The sequence below is a fragment of the Manacus candei genome, unplaced genomic scaffold (assembly GCF_025592945.1).
Source record: "Manacus candei isolate 608988 ecotype Guabito, Panama unplaced genomic scaffold, ASM2559294v1 h1tg000014l, whole genome shotgun sequence".
Taxonomy (NCBI): Eukaryota; Metazoa; Chordata; class Aves; order Passeriformes; family Pipridae; genus Manacus; species Manacus candei.
Genome location: NW_026138062.1, coordinates 33,837,499 through 33,855,471, shown reverse-complemented (window position 1 = coordinate 33,855,471; position 17,973 = coordinate 33,837,499). Strand labels below are relative to the sequence as shown.

Here is a 17,973-nt window from a genome sequence, read left to right as displayed (position 1 = left end):
GGAGAGAAGGGAAGGAGGAATCGTGTGTTAGTCCGACCTGTGGAATTTATGACTCCCCCTAAGCACAGACATGATAAGGACTTAGAAAACATCTTGGATCTTTTCAAGCCGGCAGCCCCCGAGGCTTTGATGTAGATTACGTTGCAGAATACTTTTATCGTGGGCTTGATACTCGTCTTGTTTAAGCACATGCCTCTAGGAGCGGGTTAGATGCAGAGACGGGGAGGAAGGTGGCACCTTGTGTCAAGCCAGGGCACCGCCGCCCCCGCAGCAGCACCCGCCACGGGCCGCCCCTGCGGCCCCGGCCGGCCCTGCCTCTTTGCACAGGTGCTGTCAGCCCTGAGTTCACATCGCCCTGCTCCCCTTCAGGAAGTAGGAACGTAAGCAGAAAAGAAGTGGAAAAATAATGATAAATAATACTATACACCAGAAGCTTCATGCAGCCGGAGGCCAATGAGTGTGATCGCAGCCGCTCGGGTCCAGTGGCCAGATCCTCCTGAGGAGACGTTCGGTTTGTCCGACGCGGAAGGACCAAAGGCTGATCCCTGTCGCGCTCCCTGACCCTGTTTACATGGGCTTGGCATTGCTCAGCTCTCTTGGAAGTCTCTGGTGAACTGCGACCAGAGGCCTCTGGCACACATCTGCTGGCTAAGGAAATAGCCTTGGTTGAATTTTATTACTTTATTTTATTGTTTTATTTTATCATTTTTAAATGCCACGGGGAAGAAAAGCCCCACCAGCGCGCCTCGGCCGCCTGCAGAGCACTTGTGCCCGGACTTTGCTGGCGTGTCCCACCTGGGAGAGTCGGGGTCTGATCCGGTCACGGGAGCCGTGAGTGACCCGGCAGCGGGCACACGCGGGGCGGCCCCGGTGGCGCGGTCCTGGCGGTGTGGTCCCGGCTGGCGTGGGCGGGGGCCGTCCCGCTCCCTGGAAGGGAGCTCAGAGTTCGACTGTTATCACACCTCCCCGCCAAGGACACCCCCCGTCCGCCCACGGACGCTCCCCGCAGCACGCAGGGCCCCTGTTCTCTCCCTCGGCACCAGCAGCGCCCGGTGCGGGATGTAGCGGGAGCGCGGTGCTCCCCGCTCTCGGCTCTGCAGCAAGGCACGGCAGGGCCGAGACCCCGAGGCAGGGGGTGCTCTCTGCCCTTCCAGCCGTCTCCCAGAGACACGCCGCTCCTCGGGAAACTGGCCCTCCCGGCCCAGTTGGCGGGAAAGAGCCACTAACACGAGCCGAGCAAAACACCAAATTCCAGCTGTGAAATGGTTTGCACACATTTGCCACCAGCGAGTCCCCGGGCTATCCCCATCTCCCAAGGGCAATATAAACTCTGGTGTCTTCATTGCCTTCCTCACTGATTCATTTCCTACATCTCCCAGCATTAAAACATAACCTCAGCAGGGAGATGATGCATGCCCCGTGGGCACGTCTTCCCGTCTCTGCAACTAGTCCTGCTGATTTATTCCCCCTGCTGGCTTCAGGCCCTTCCATGGTGAGATGCAGTGGGGTGATTGCCCCATACCACCATCTCCCTCAGCCTGTGTTTTGTGGCAAGCCCAATCCTGCAAACTCTGTCAGTCAGCAGACACACAGGGTGATGTTGGCCCATGCAGAGGGTTTGTTGTTTGTGAGGCCATAACTGTATACATCCCTGCAGGGCCGTGGTGCTTTGTGGACGATATTTCATGCTAGAAAATGTAGGAGTCCAAAGCAGTCAAGCACCAAATGCTTTCTTGGCCTGACAGGTAACCGGCCAAGGCTCCCGCCTTTCTTTATTCTGGGGCTGTGAGAAGGCAGGAGAAGATTTGTCTTTCTCCACCGGCAAACCTGTTCTGTCCAAAATAAAACCTCAGACCTCCTGGCTCTGAGGAGTAACTAGTGCCTCACTGTTCTCCACCACCTCCCATCTGCTCCCAGTTGTCTTCTTCTAATTCCTGGGAGGGGAGTCTCACCGCATTTTCTTCTGGTCTAAAAAGAATCCCGAAAAGGAGCGGAAGATATGGACAGGCAGATCCAGGGCCGGCTCCCAGCCATGGCTCACGCTGCCCTCCCCTGGGCACTCCTTCACTGCTCAGCTCCCGGGGACCAGCCCTGCTTTGCCTCAGTTTAGCTCCCCAGTCCCTCCACACCCAGAGCACACCCACGCGTAGGAAGCTCTTCCAAAGGAGATCTTAGTCCACATCAGGCAGTCGCTTCTCCAAGAGAAATACAGTGGAAACTAGAACACGGCATCTCTTTCTTTTTAGGATCTGAAGCTTCCAAACCCCTTCTGAGGATGGGGCTGTCATGGCACTGGTGGGACTGGAGGGCTGTCATTAGAAGCAACTTCTGGTCTTTTTTCAGAAGGTGATGTAGACATTGCATAGGTCATGGAGGAAGGGGAACCCTATTGCACCTGGAAAGAGGTTTCTCTGGGCACATACGGGCTGCCACAGCTACGTACCAAAGCTTAATTTAGAATTAGCTTAGTGAAAATAATCATGAATGGGTGTAGGTAACACATGGCAGGAGGAGTGGGTCACTGTCAGGACCTCCAGTGGTTTTTCATCCCAATCAAGCAGTATCAAATGAACTGGATCCCATCCCAGTCTTCACGTGTCTCTGTGGAGGTGACCATAGGAGCATCACCACTTTCCCACCTCTCTCCACAGCGTAGGTCTTCAAAATTTCTTGGCTGAGATCTGAACCAGACTGTATGCCAAGGTACCTACACTTCTGCTAGGAGAGTTACTCTACCAGTCTTCCAGTACAGCCTTAAACACATAAATTCTAATGTACCAGTGACCTATAACACAGAATCCCTGACCTGAGCAGTCCCTCTGTTTATGTCATCACTGGTAAATATGTCAGGATGCCTGAATCCAGCTCTGGTCTGAGACAGCCTGCCTGGAAGGGACTTCTTCCCTGTCAGTCTGTAGTGCTGGGATGCTCACCAAGGGTGAGAGGAAGCTGGGCTCAGGTCCCAGTTCTTTCTGAAGTGATCTGTGGCCTCTTCAACCACAAACCTGGATGGGTCTTTTTGTACCTTGTTTTTTTTAAAGCTAGTTTGCTTTGCATAGTCTAACTAATTAGCCACTGATGGGGGAGGGAAGAAGGCATCAAGTAGTTGGTGCTGCACTGCATTTGGCTGGGAAGAGTGACGCCTGAGCCACTGAGCACTTGATCTAGTACTGTGTCTGGTAGTAGGGGCCTGAGATCTGATATATCCAGCTCTGTGGGGAATGTCCTAATCCAATTATCTTCTACCTGCTTTGATTTTTGCCCCAAAATAGTTTCCAGCAGAAGTGTTGCCTCCTAAAAAATAACCTGTCTGCAAATAGTTCTGTCGCAGCTATGACCTTGGATTTCTTCATCCCATTTCACAGTTCCCATGAACATATGGACTGAAAGCCACTGCCAGAATGCATAACAGGGTCAGTTCTGCTCTCCTCTTCTGGTTCAACACATGGTTAGCCCCAGCTTCTCCCAGAGGGACCTCTCAGAGCCCATCTCAGGTATCCCAAACAAAAGAGTGGGACGTGTTGGAGGAGCACATCCAGTTTCTCTTGATCCAGAAAAGAGTCTTTTTCTTGTCCCTGTTGCCTGTGACACACGGGCATGGTTGTCTGGGAGGACACACTGAGGTCGGGGACTGAGTCGTTTGCCCTGGAACTGGGCCAGCCGCGGTTTCTGCTACGAAGTTTTGGCTGTGAATTCCTTTTGGCCGACACCCCTATCCCCAGCTCTGGTCTCCTGGTGTCCTGTAGCTTTGGTCCAGACACCGCGGCTGGCCCAGGCTCTTCTGTTGAGCACCAGCCCGGCTCCTTGTCCCCTCTGCACCACCCGCTCCGTCACTGCCTGCCCGGCAGCCGCGGTCGCGGAGCTCCACCTAGTGCCAGCTGCGGCTGTCCCCGGGCTGTCGCGGGGCATCCTGCGGGGACGCTTCCTTACAGGTAGAAGGGAAAGCAAATTAGGGCAGATTCCTCAATGCCATCCTGTTCTTTAGCTTCGGTTGTCAAATGTATCTTCCTTCTAATTTCTGCTACTGCTAAGTAGGAGAGTGTAGTGTCCTTCGTCCTTTGGCGCCTTGAATTGACCTCAACCCCTTCTGCTCTTCTACCTGCATCAATGATTACTGAATCTTTGTCAGTCTCAACCTAACTTAATGCATCCAGTTTAGACTAAAGGCATCTCTGCTGGAGGTCTTCAAACAAGCTTAACTCTCTCCATTCACTACAGGGGGGACTTTGTCACTTTCTCCAGGCAATCAGCTCCTGGAGACACAGATTAGGGGTCTGGATTCTAATAAGAGAAATGTGGACATTTTCCTTTAAGAATCATGAAACTACTCCACTGTCTGTGGCTCTGCAGAAGCCTCAGCAAACCACTTTGCTAGGTTGTGTTGGAAGCATCCTGGAAAGGAAATGTGCTCCTAGAAGATACTATTTTTCACTCAGTACCTCTTGCAGCTTTGTGCCATCTCTCTCTGCTGTGTGGAGAAGCAGGTGTACAACTCTACGCATGATCAGCCCTTACAGGAGGGTTTTTCTCCCGACTGCACTTCCTCACAGAGTGCTGTGTTGCCTGAACTGCTTTTCATGTGTGCATCATGAGAAGTTGTGTTAGCTCCAAGGTTCTCTGTTTGCCTTTATATTCCCAAGTCTCAGCTTAGTAGTGATGATGGGGCCAGATGACCCCTATCCACTTCTTTTTAATTCTTGTGGAAAAATATATGACACAACTCCCTGGTATGTTTTAAAGCACATGGGATTCCCATCTGCTTCTCTATGAGCCAAGTTCACATCTGCTTAGCTTCCAGGGCCAGTTAGGCTTGGATATGATCAGTTCAGCATTAAGTTCCTCTAGCTCTGAATGCTGAAAACTGTCTGCACAAGACACTCAAGATCCTCTTTCCAGATGATGGAGGCTGTGTGTTAACGGTGCTGAACAGTGATATCTTGTAGATGAACACTTTGAAAGTATTAAAATAAAGTTAAAAATAATATACATTTTCCAGAAAATGAAATGTTAAAGTTTTATTTCTATCTGAACATTTCAAAATTACTCTTTGGTAGTTTATATCTGATTAAAAAATTTATGACTCCTTGTTAATTATTAACTATCAACAAAAATATACAAATCATAATCACTGTATTACAACATTATTTTCAGACAAAATTAGTAAAGAGCAGCTAAATTTATAGTATATTCTATCAAAAAAGTTATTAATTTATAACACATGCCACTGAAAAATCCTAAATTAAGTTAGCACCTTGCAAAATGTAAAAAAAGAAAACTGTTAACCAATACATTCTCATATTCATTCCCTGAGATGCAGACAAATGTATCCTGTTAATCATGACGGAAGTTGCATTTACAAATTCCTAACCTCATAATGAAAACAATTGTCTTTCTAACTATACTGAAAACACATCAAGCCTCTGGTTATTGTCCTGGGACTCTGCAAGAAAGTTAAATAGGTAATACTCTCATTTTAGTGCAGCAGGATTCATACATCCAGGCTGATATCTGGGAATTGGGAGTGATGATATTACACTCCTAAATTGCTACAGAAGATAATTTATTCAAAATTAAACATTTTTTATTTGATATTAAAACACGCAAAGCCCCAAGAATGTAACTAGCTGTAATTCAGTTGAAATGAGACTTCCAGCTGGAGACTGCCACCTGGATTTTCTAGAACAGGGAGGTAGAAGGTTATCTCCAAATATCAATCCTCCTGTTTATTTTAGATTCTTATTTTAGGTAGAAAGGAATGACTCACTGCAAATGCCTGGGTCTCACCAGCAGTTGCAGAATGTAACCTGGATGACTAGAGGCCACCCAAGTACTTAAAGCTTGATAGAATGAACTCACCTGAACATGACACCAGTCAACTACTTTACAGCGATTGAGATATCCAGGATAATACAGTTATACACAATTAAATTAAGAGTTCCTTGTAAAAACAAGACTGATGAAACTCTAAAACTTGCCATCTAAAGCTGGCTACTCGAATGGTCTTTGTTTTTCTGACACTCCGTGACATCTGGAGATGAAGTTGCGAACAGCACCTCTGGAAATCAAACCATCTCTTTTTAGCGCATAGTCAGTGCTTGTAAACATTGACTAAAAAACCCTGTGGATTTTCTCATGTTTGCTTGTGATGAGGCAAGAACAGTATGAATTCAATACATTGGTTAGATGCTATTTACACAACACCAGGAAAAGAGATATCCAGTTGTAGAGAGGCAGCAAAAAGACCTGTCTTGCTATAGATGTGTTTGCTGAATTCAAATAAATGAATTATCTCTTCTTCTCAAAGTCACATAAATATGGATGGGATCACAAAAAATGCAAACAGTGCTGCATTTGGTGACAAAATCTCTTCTTAGAGCTGGTATAAACACTTATCCTACACAGAGTTTATGAAAATAATCAAATCCACAACCCAGATTATTTTTCAGCCTGAGGGTCTTCATTATGGTGCTCAGTTGGGAACAGCAGAGACTCCTCATTCCTGCTTACACCTCCTGGTTTAGTTTTGATGCTGGAATTGTTTGTAGCAGCATTTTTCTTCATATTCTGGTAAACCTAGAATTGTGAAGAGGAAATGAAAGATATCTTCTATTATTACTTGTTGTACCTGGAAGCCTGTTCTTCTCCTCATGAAGCAGACACTTGTCATGTACAGTCCACCTCCTCTTGAGGGAGAATCACACTCATGTCTGCTAGTTTACTTCCCACTGACTCCAAAGGGAGTCCAGACTACTGCCTGAGTGACATGGATCTTATCCAGCCAAAAAGAGCTGGGTTGAGGGATGGCATTGGACTGTAAAGGAAGATTTTTTTCATAGACATAGTGCTTTGAAGTTGCTTATTAGTTCATTCCTACACTTGGCAGCTTCTGTCAGGTTAACAGCCTTCTGAGAAGCTCAATGCTGCAAAGGCAAGAGTCACTCTTCACATCCCAAAAGGTTCTTAAGGACACTGCACTGGGAAATAGTGTGTCTAGCCCAGGGTGGATAACCAGGTAAAAAGTGGTAGTTTGGAAAGAAATTATCATCCCTGAAGAAGAGATAACTGTCTGGTATGGATGGAACAGGGCTTATTCAGATCCTGTTTAGTATTTTGACCTTTGAGGATGACATGCAGTACTCTGTCTGTGAGGACATGGCAGCACATACCTATGGTGACCCCCCGTGAGATCCCTGGCATCAGCTCCCCTCCCATGGCATCTATCAGCATCACCAAAGCAAACTACACCGGCTCCTGCATAGGAGAAGCACATCCCCACAGCACAGGCTGAGACCTTTCAGCTTTCCAGAGTCCCAGTGCAGGCAGTGGGAGGAAGAAACTCCTCATCAGGAAGGTCAGGATTCTTTCTGATGGCAGAAAAAATGCCCCAGACTCTTACATAGATCCATGGGCACTGTATCCATAACACAGTTGTATACTTCAAGAGAAAGCAGAAGGCTATTCCTCAGCTCATTCTGATCTATGGAGCTACACAAAAAAACCCCAAACTCCCCTAGTCAAACCCAAACATTGTTCACATTGTTCGTATTTCTGTGTTTACTTACTGCTCCTTCTGCCTCAGCCAGCTGACCTGCAAGAGAGGAAACCAGGCAAGAAAAAGAGGGTCTTTTTCTGGAGTCAAGGGCCCAACAGGACTGCATCATGTGATAGCTGCAGAAGCAAAGAGGTGGTACAGAAAATGTGTTAGCTCTTGGACTATCTGTAAATGACTACATAGTGTTGCAGGATTTGAATGGGAATCATGGGGCATCAGAATGATTTTATAGAAACAGGTCAGAACTACTCTCTTGCATCCTAGGAAAAGACACAGAAAGATAAGGATCAAGGGTGAAATGAAGAACATGGTTTTACAAGAGTCCTTAGTAAAATCCTCCTCATAGAATTTGGGCCAGAATTCCATCCTGGCTGGCACATACTGGTATGCTAACCCTGTTTTCCAGTTTCCATACAGTAAATTGTAGGAAAACAATTCCTATCTGTCTCTGGGACTGAACCTGCTCCTTGTGGACTATGTATTCTTGAGAGCACTTTTCACAGCAAGTTTTTTTATGTAATTTGACATAACAAATGTCTTTCTAAAATGTAAACACCACTTTAGAGATTTTACAGTTTCATCAGGCACTTGTGCAGCACCTATCCATTAAAGTTCCTTCCAAAGTTACTGGGACAAGAGGTTCCCTGATATTTATAAGCACCACAGCAATCTTTCATGGGTCATCCTGTCAGAGTCATGTGTACCTGTAATGCCATTTCCATGGAGAGGATAAGAGCAGTACAGTGTCATAGCAAGGCACTGAGTCCCTAGACCATCTATGAAATGTCTGCCAGAAGAGCTCAGACAATCCAAAATCCTTACTTTTTCTCCATGTTCCAGGTCTCATAGCTCCCTATCATCTTCTCTTGTCCTCTGGGGTCCACCTCTAGGCAAAGCCCACCCAGGCACAGAGGTACAGGTTAAAAATCATATTACTGAGAGCACAGAAATAGCTCCCCCCAGCTCTTCCTTAGCAGGGTTCTTATCTAACAGGATCCCTAGCCACCCTGAACTGAAACAAATGTAGTAAAGCTCAATTAAAAAAAAAGTTTAGAAAAAAACCCGCCAAAGATTTAGTCAATATTCAAAACTGATACTTTTTTTTCTTGGGAAAAAAAATAAAGGAAAGAAAAAAAAGAAAAACAGCAAAGGAAAACAAGGGAAAAAAAAATCTGTGATCTGGGAACAAGAATTGGTCCCTGGGAAAGGAAGGCACAATTAAATAAATATGATAAATTAGTCCTTTCAAACACACATAACCTTTAGTGTTGATCACTTCTGCTTTAGAACAAAACCTGTGGAATCAGGCAGCCTTTTCCAGAGTTAGAGGAAGATATCATGTTTTGCAACTTATTATGAGCAAGACACAGTATACAATAAATAAAAGGTCATTCAAACAGTGACCTGGTAAATATAAATTCACATACTCTGCATCAGGCAAGAAGTACACTTACACATCTTTTGTAGCATAATATGGTTGGTCCATATTAAATCCACTTTGTATTAATTTGTAGAAATTTGTATCAACCTGAATACCAGGGTAGGGATTTACACCTGTGGAAATTATTGAAGAATACATGTTAATTCAGAAGCTAACAAGACCAAACACTGCTCTTTTGTCCTATTACAAAACATACCCAAAGAAAATATTTCCCATAGCAATATTCCATATGACCAGACATCACTCTTCATTGTGTACGTCCTCTCAAATAAGCTTTCAGGAGCCATCCATTTAACAGGTAAACGAGCCTGTACAGACAGGGGGAAAGGAGGCCAGGTCATGCTTTGACACAGGCTTTCTAGATGACTCACTGTAGTTCTCACTGCTTGAATATGATCAATTCATGTTTGCCATGTTTGCCATGTCAAGAGCTGTGTCTCTCTTAGTAGTCCTTCGAAATTCCCGTTATAGAGAGAAATGGGCACTTCTAAGGAGCCAATTCATCTCATCCATTTTAGATGACTATTTAAGGAGAGATGAGCTCAGTCCTGGAAGAGCTACCTTCCTTCTTATGACTTCTAGAGTGAGCGGCTCAGACGGAGAAGCCCACACTGTACTTCTTCATACAGGCAGAGGATCTGGCATATCCCCACGTTGTCCTACACTATTACTGTCTGCAACAGTAAACGACTCCCAGTGCTTCCATCAGTGGATTTCACTGTGCTTTAGAAAGAACATGGGTATCATTTCATTTACAGTACTAGCTTGATTAGTTTAATCATAAGCTAAGAATATGCATTGGCCAGGGGCAGGAAAAAGTGAGATTTCTGCACTTTCAGTACAGATATCTGCAAAGCTAACAAGGAATTTAAAAATTGAAACTTCACTTTCTTGGTTCCATATAATTCTTAAAGTAGTATGAAAGTCAGAGAGTGTTCATGAACTTACATTCCCCCTGACGATGTAGTTGGAGTCATTAATTATATCTCTGGCAAGGCCAAAATCACATATTTTCACCACTTTTCCATGGGTCACTAGTATATTCCGGGCAGCAAGGTCTCTGTGAATGCACTTAGAAGGAAAGGAAGGGTTAATGCTCTGCAACATTTAGTATCAGAGGAAGACAACTCCCTGCTCTCTGAGTTGCTCCCTCCTTCCACTTAAACAGTTTTGTGAATGGGCAAGCTGGATGCTCCCTGGTTGATCATGGCTAGGGGACAGGGCCAGAGCAGGCACAAGCGTTCAGTGCAGATGCTTCTTATTCAGGGTGGTGCCTAAAACTGCAATTCAGCCTTTGCTGTTAAGCCAGGGAAGGAGGTATAGTTCAAACTTGCCACTGAGTGTCTCTGTTCTTCAACCTGCCTTTTATAAACTGATGTTTTTTTACTGCCTTTTCTATCTGAACAATTTGCTACCCTTCACTATACCGATTTGGACTCAAGAAATTCCATTCCTTTGGCAACTTGATAAGAGAAGCAAAGAAGGTCTTCAAAAGTGAGCACATTAAAATCCTCTTCTTCATCCACCTGTGTGCTTGCATCCTTAATTTTATCTGTAAAAAATAACCAAGTATGAGTTTTCCTCTGGCTTCCTCACTCTCTGATTAATTCTACTGACAGTTTTAAGAATTTTCCTGTGCTCCTACCAAGAACAACATCACAAAGAGCATCTATCTTTTTTATCCTAATAACAGAATTAGTAAAGATAAAATCAATCAGTCTCTTACCTTCCTCAGAGAACAGCACTATCCCATTTGACCCAGGTGTCACATTTGTGTTTTGACTTCTTTGCATGGTTTCAAATTCATCTTCTCTGCACAGAGTTGTATTTACACCATACTTCAGGTGAGTCCCTATCCTGGAGCAGGCAACATATTTTCAAAGGTCACACACAGTGTATCACGTAATCTTCTACACATAAATGGTTTCACAGTGAAAACCATGATCAGTTACTGATATTAAAAATCTGGGCACAGACATGCACAGACATGAGACTTCTCCAAACTGGAAAGAGAAACAAGAGATCGCTTGTATTCTGCAGTCCAGTGTGAAGAACATCATAAGGAGAATCAAATCTCAGTTCCTCCTAAAGCATTATTTATTAAAGTATGTCGAAGCACATTCTCAAGAATTGAATGATTTCACCAGTTTAGTGCACAGCTGAGAATGCAGTTTAAGAAGTGATAGTAGTTTTAAAAAGTATTAAACTGTTGCTAAATACTTTACCTGGAATTTTGGTCCAAATGAATATTGTGGTAAAAGCTGAAATTATGCTGTTTAAAAATATCTGTCAGTGTCCAGTGAAACTTTTCTCTCTTGCTCCTTAAGTAGTTCAGAAGGTCACCATAGCAACAGTACTCAAATATCAAGTAGATTGGTCCTGAAATAGTTGGAAATGTAAATGTTTGCTGCTATTTATAGCACCCTCACCATTAAAGCCCTAATGCTGTCTCATCTTTTCTCAGGACTAATCTGTATTAAAACATCCCAAACATCTTTCCTTCCCAGGTAGATAAACTGTGCTGATGGGCAGGTAATGTTTACTGACTGTAATGTCCCTTTGGAAAGTCTGTGTAACTGATTCTTCCTTACGGTACATCTCTCAATGTGTACTGAAAATCCCTATAGAAACAGAAAGATCCTTCCTGGTAGGACCGCACAGACAATAAATATGCAACACACTGTCTAAACCATGCATGGTTCAAGTAAAAAATGATCCCTGCTAATTATCTGGATGATGTGAATTTGTATCCTTTGACCTACATCCTTCCATTTATCGGTGCTATCTTCATGCTCTGGAAATATCCTTTTTTTTCCACGAAGGCCAACTGAAACCCAAGTGTGCTTGCTGAGATGGCCTATAGGAGGGGATGACCTTGCAAGGGGATGTGTCTGAGTAGAATACTGGTCAGGTCACTTTCTCAAAGGAAAAATACATCCAAGACCTGACCCAGGCAGGCTCACAGAAAAGTCGTGACAAGCCCGCAGGAGCTCAGAGTGGTCACACATCATCCTGCAAAGCCTTACACTGACATCACTGCTTCTGGTTCAGAAAAGCCAACTATGAACTTGCAGCCATTTCTGTCGAAAGGCCCCTGCCAAACAAGGTAGGGCACACTGGAAACAGCCTGTGAACTCTCTCAGAGGATGGAAAGGAAGTCTTGAGAACCATGTAAATACTTCTGAAAATGGGATTTGGATAAGGCTGGAAGCATTCCTGCCCTACCCTGCCAGACTAACCAGGCCTTCACTGCAGCTCTCCTACCTACACATCTTTTCTAATGTTCCAGAAGGCTATGGCAGACTATATAGTTTCAACTCAGCTAAGTCCACCACCATCAACCTATTTCTCTACTTTCCTCTTATCCCTCAGATGTCTTTCCATGACATTATTGCTGCTGATGCAAACTGAGGAAACAAGAGTTAACTGTTCTCCTTGGTCTTTCTGAGGAAGTCAAGTTTTTCAGTGGTAGGTGTCATAGTTCATGACATGGACCAACACTGGGTAAAATCCTGTCCTTTTGCCAAGGTCATCTTTTCTTTAGCCTCTCCTCACCCACTCTTGTTCACCACTGGACTGCCCAGAGAAGCAGTTCTTGGGACAGGAACATCTGCGTATGTTTCCTCAATGACGAGTCACACAATAATTAATTAGTCATAATCCCTTGCTGCCTTCATTTTAACCCATATTTACTTATTTTTTTCAATCTTTAGCTTTGTTTTTACAATCGACCCTTTAAAAAGTTGTTCCTCTGTCCATTATTCACTTCATCTCTGTCCGTTATTCATCTTCTTTCTTTGTGTGGCCCTCCTACCTTTGCTCTTTTTCGGTCTTTTCCTTCCTGTCTGGCTTTTAGCCATTTTCCCTTTTCTTTCTACAACTTCACTGTTTGGTGATCCATATGATTTAAAAAAAAAAGAAAAAAAAATATTTCTTATGTGAACATAATCATGTGGATACAAAAGTCCCTGACACCAGATAAGTTTTTCCTCTCCTCTTAATAAATTGGCCCATATCAGTGCTATCACCACTGTAACAGGAAATCCTCTTCTACAGAAGGCCTGTTGTATCACTTCATGCAAGTTCAATCAGAAAGGACCCTTTTCTGTACACCTGCATAGCTTTAACTTTGCTTTCAGTTCATCTTCATCTTATTTTGGTCCAGCACAGAACAGCAAAATTGATTGGGCAGAGATGGAGTTCAGCAGAGAAGAGATTGAAGAGCAGCATGAGGAAAAAGTGATTATTTATGACTTGGATGTCTTTAATACTGTTTTTAACAACCAAGTTTTTGATACTTCTTATCTGTTTAGGAGTCCTCATTAGTCTGGAGGTTTTAGTTGGTACCTTTCCACAATTGCAAGTTACCTGACACAGTACAAGCTCCTAGTAGGTTCACAATATTTTCATGGCTTCCAATGTGAGTCATCATTTTCAGCTCAGACATTAGAGCATCTTTTTCTGTGGCATCAGGTTTTTCTGTAAAGGTAATAACACAGATTTGGAAATCTCTAGCAAAGAAATAAAAATTTAAATGGTCATGATGCTTTATCACATGCAAATCTTCATTTCAAATTCATTGAACTGATGGTATATTTGGGAACATTCTGAAAAAAAAATCTTTCTACAGTTAAAAAAGATTTAACAAAAGGTGGAAACTAAATTTGCGTGTGTGTGTGTGTACCATTTGAAGGCTTGGGAAAGCAGCCCTCAAATGTCAACATTTGTCATTCTTGGGCAAGAAATGACAGCAATTTATTAAAGTGTCCACAAGCACAGAAAAAATGGCAGTCAATCCTGTTGCAGGGAAATGCTAAGAGAAAAAAACATCTTGGCAGCCATATGGCATGCAACCAGTTGCAACCCAATAGCTAAGAAGGCCACCCTGTGTTTCTGTTATAGCTTTAGTCTTGTTTTTCAGAAAGCATTTGGTCCTCAGGATCTCAGTGAATTAAGTATGTGAACCATAACGATCAAGTTGAGCTTCCATAGAGACAACCACAAAGGAGTGGACCAAGGAAGTGTAAAACTGATGCATATGTGCAAATAGGGGATGGGGCTGCATGGCAGCGCTGGCAGTAAGTGGTTGTGTGGGCATACAGGTGGACAGGATGCTGGTGTCAATGTGAAGCTCATCCCAATATGTATCAAGAGGTGGGTGAGGTGAATATCGGTCTCTTCTCCCAATAAACAAGTCAGAGGATGGGGGAAATGACCTCACTTTGTGCCAGGGGAGGATTACACTGGATATGCAGAAAAAATTCTTCACTGAAAGGGTTGTCAAGCATTGAAACAGGCTGCCCAGGGAAGCAGTTGTTTCACCATCCACAGAAGTATTTAAAAGACATATAGTAGTGTCACTGAGGAACATGTTTTAGTGATGGACTTGGCAGTGTTGGGTTAACAGTTGGACCTAATGATAGTAGAGATCTTTTCCAACCTAACCAATTCTATCATTCTTGCTGCTAGGGAGGTTTGCTCCTGGACACTGCTTTTATGAGGAGATCTTGGAGAGCAGCCAGAGCATAGCACCAAGGAGTATTCGAGGTTTAAGAAGCCTGACCTGTAGGGAGGGATGGAAAGAAATTGTTTTGTGTCATCAAGAAGAAAAGACTACAGGAAATTGTGCTGAAGTTTTGGAAACAAGCTAGCTCAGACACAGCAGGTGAAGGGTGTTCCACAGCTAGACAGAACTACAAGAAAAAGGGACCTTACACCAAAATTCATAGGCACACCGATGTAACCAGGAGGCTAATTTGCACCAGGAATTTCCATTCTTCCTCTTTAGAGCAGAGCAGCTCCATACTTCCCCACACAGCATACACCTTCTCTAGTGTGTAGGACAAAAGGCAACACACTGCAGGATGAAGGCACTTCAGTGATACCTTTCCAAACTGAAGCAGGATTTTGAAAGGCGTTTTAAGGATTTTGAAGCCAAGCATTTGTGAGGAATAACTACTGAAAAGTTGTATACAAGGGGATTTCTAACACTGCTTCTGCTTTGGAGCCACTAGAATATGTTGTTGTTTGTGAAAGGCACTAGAATTTATCATACCTTTTAGCATTTTGACTGCGACCTGGACTGAATCTCCTGCATTGCTAATTCCATAAGCTGTCGCATTCACCACTTTTCCAAAAGCCCCAGAACCAAGGATCTGTCCTACAAGACACAATATGCCAATATTATTTGCTGCTGGTACAGTACAGGCTATTACTCCAGTGTTAGGGTTTGCTTTAGGGACTGCTCACCAAATTCCAGGTTTTCCCTGGGAAATTCCCATTTAGGATCATATTCGAATTCTCTGAAGTCAATGTAGATGTACTCATTATCTGATGGCCCTATCATCTGTATCATTTGCAACTGGCTTTCATATCTAAATTGCTTTGGAAGAAAAAACACACAGTGTAAGAAGTCTTAGAGAAGAAACAGCCTGGTAGGAACAAAAGAAGAAGGGACAGATATTTATGTTTACCTTTTTGTATTTAAGAAACATGAATACAAACACAAAAGTGATCAACAGGAGAAAAAATCCAACAGAGACATAGAATGCATCATTGTCCGTGAGAGAGGAAACAGCTCCTGCAACTTTAAGAGACACATATTACTACCCACTGAATCAGTTTGTGTGAGCAGCTGAAAATGCAAGGAGAACCCATGGTGGCTTGGTCAGTTCTGGCAGTTCGTAGCCCTCTCACTCCTGAGCCTCCTCTGCATGGGGAATGAGATGGAGCCATACACAAAGCGAGATGGAGCCATATACAAGATGGGCAGGAGGCATTAAATGCTGGATAATTCTGACATCTGTTTTCATAAAAAAAAAAAAAGCTACATCCACTAATAAATCTAAAATAAACTGATAAATCTAAGTGCGTGGAGGTGTTGGTGTGATCCATGGATTGAACTCTGTGAGTGTAAACGGGACTAATCAACTCCTCTTCTTATTGCATCTTCCTGCCCTCTTCCTGTGCCTTCCCCCATCAACGTATGTTAGGTACCAAAGTTCCAGTTATCAGTGGGTGGACTGTACACAGCCTGCTTGGAGCATTGCTGCTGCTCAGCCAGGAACTCTCTTAACAAGCCAAGATATTACTGTAAGGGGCCGGTGGGTAGGTGAGTGTTACATAAGACCTACCCTCATATTCTGGTTGTTTCTAAGAGCGTAAGTATAAAGATTACTTTCTACTGTAATCTCAACATGAATGCTCGAACTCTGACAGTGGTCACAGCTTTGGCCAGCTGTAGTCAAAAGCACCAAACAGGCTGCTCATCCATGACAAAGGAAATCCCTGTACTGCAAATATATGGGTGTTTCAAAACACTTCCTCAGGTGCCACAGCACGTTCCTTGTAACTGAAATATTTGCTCTATCGGATATATATGGTGTTACAAGTATAAAGTGCAAATAATCATATTGACTTTCTGGCTCAACAAGGAAATATCTCATTGTATCTGCAAGAAGAGAGACTGCACAGCAGTTTCCAAACCAGGGCTTAACCTTTTGCCACCTGTCTATTATCAATTTAAGAAGGTCTCTTGCCCAGTACTCTTTCTTCCCAGACAGGATAGACCCTTGAGTGGGTCTGTTGGCTCAGTCATGATCTCGCTTGTGTATGCAATGACCTCCATGAGTGACAAGAGCTCCCACGGGCATTTCTAGCAGAAACACAATGACTTTCAGGAAAGAAGCAAGAGCTAGCATCTGCCACCAGTTATCAAGTGACCTCAGCTGATGCATCCAGATTTCATGTAGGGATTACTAATATGAAATAAAAAATGAGACCTCAACATTGCCATGATTCCATCCCACACTTCCTATTTGTGTGAAGTTTCTGCTTATTTTAATGAGGGAGGCCCCTGCTTTGGAACTGGAGAAAAAAGAATTGTGTCTCCCATTCACCCACCATTTCTGATGCTGTATACACATAGAGGTTGTGTTTTACCTGTAATGCCATTGCATGGTCAGCCATTTAGCCAGATAAAAAAATACCATGAGTTCTACCATGCCAGTTTTAATTGAGAAAACCTGTGCTAAAACACTGGCCTATGGTACCTGGCTGGTAAATGAAACTCTTTTTACAGGCTGAACCAGCAGAATTGTTTGCACAGCACTCCACAGAGAAGGTTGTTGCTGTCTCCTTTAGATCCAAAGTACTGCTTGAAATCCATGACCCCAGGGATCTCCTCTTTGGCAAGAAGTTGTGAATCCCCTCTGCAATTTCTTCTGTACAGCTGAAAAAGTAAGAGGACCAGTTTTGGTATTTGATTTGACATTTTCCAGGGGAGAAGGTGGAAAGTTTCAAAACATGTCTTATGTCTGTCTTGGAAGAGGAGAAGGGAGGGGGCTTGATTTTTGTCAGTGATAGAGTGAGACTTCAGATCAGTTACCAGTCTCATTTTTGGGGTTGGACATGGCAGGGTGCATTGGGTTTTCTACCTCCTACACTGGGCTCACTCCCACTCTCTGCCACTGCCTTGCACCCGCTGACCTCCAGGACCTCCACCAATCTCATAACTGACACAACCCTCCTATATTGCATCTATTCCCACTGATTTCATACTTACCTCAAACACTCAAACCACTGAGCAGCTCCAAATGGGCTGCTACTAAAACTATAAATGCGAAATGAACCCACAGTAAAAGTTCTAAAGTCCTTTCCCTGAAGGTATGTTTTCAACCACGAAGTTTCTTTTACTCAAGATGAAGAGTATCCACCCTGTATTAATGACTTATTTAAGACCTGATATGTAGAAAGAGGGAACATTATACTCGAGGGAAAGGAAGCTCACACAGAGATAATTTTGACTTTTAGCTTTTCTATCATTCATCAGCTTAGTGCCTAATTTACTGTCCATATAAATAAAAGAGGAGATATATAAATAAAAGAGGAGATAAATAAATAAACAAAATTTATTCAGCTCTAGACATAGCACTAGCTTCTACATGTGGAAGTTTCCAAGAAAAGAAATGTCATAGCATTT

At 43.6% G+C, this 17,973-nt stretch overlaps 1 protein-coding gene across 1 annotated transcript in view; it reads right to left on the bottom strand.

Moving 5' to 3' along the window:
* Positions 1–5,226: 5,226 nt before the first annotated feature.
* FLT3 (fms related receptor tyrosine kinase 3) overlaps positions 5,227–17,973 on the bottom strand; it is a 32,125-nt gene continuing 19,378 nt past the window's right edge. Inside the window, exons 11-23 of the mRNA XM_051779077.1 lie at positions 17,045–17,223; positions 15,467–15,579; positions 15,243–15,375; positions 15,049–15,153; positions 13,362–13,472; positions 11,219–11,372; positions 10,720–10,850; positions 10,421–10,545; positions 9,942–10,064; positions 9,190–9,301; positions 9,007–9,106; positions 7,563–7,668; positions 5,227–6,573 (exon numbers count right to left, since the gene is read on the bottom strand). Of these exons, the coding sequence (XP_051635037.1) occupies positions 6,436–6,573; positions 7,563–7,668; positions 9,007–9,106; positions 9,190–9,301; positions 9,942–10,064; positions 10,421–10,545; positions 10,720–10,850; positions 11,219–11,372; positions 13,362–13,472; positions 15,049–15,153; positions 15,243–15,375; positions 15,467–15,579; positions 17,045–17,223 (1,630 nt within the window). The 3' untranslated portion in view covers positions 5,227–6,435. The remainder of the gene's footprint in view (positions 6,574–7,562; positions 7,669–9,006; positions 9,107–9,189; positions 9,302–9,941; positions 10,065–10,420; positions 10,546–10,719; positions 10,851–11,218; positions 11,373–13,361; positions 13,473–15,048; positions 15,154–15,242; positions 15,376–15,466; positions 15,580–17,044; positions 17,224–17,973) is intronic.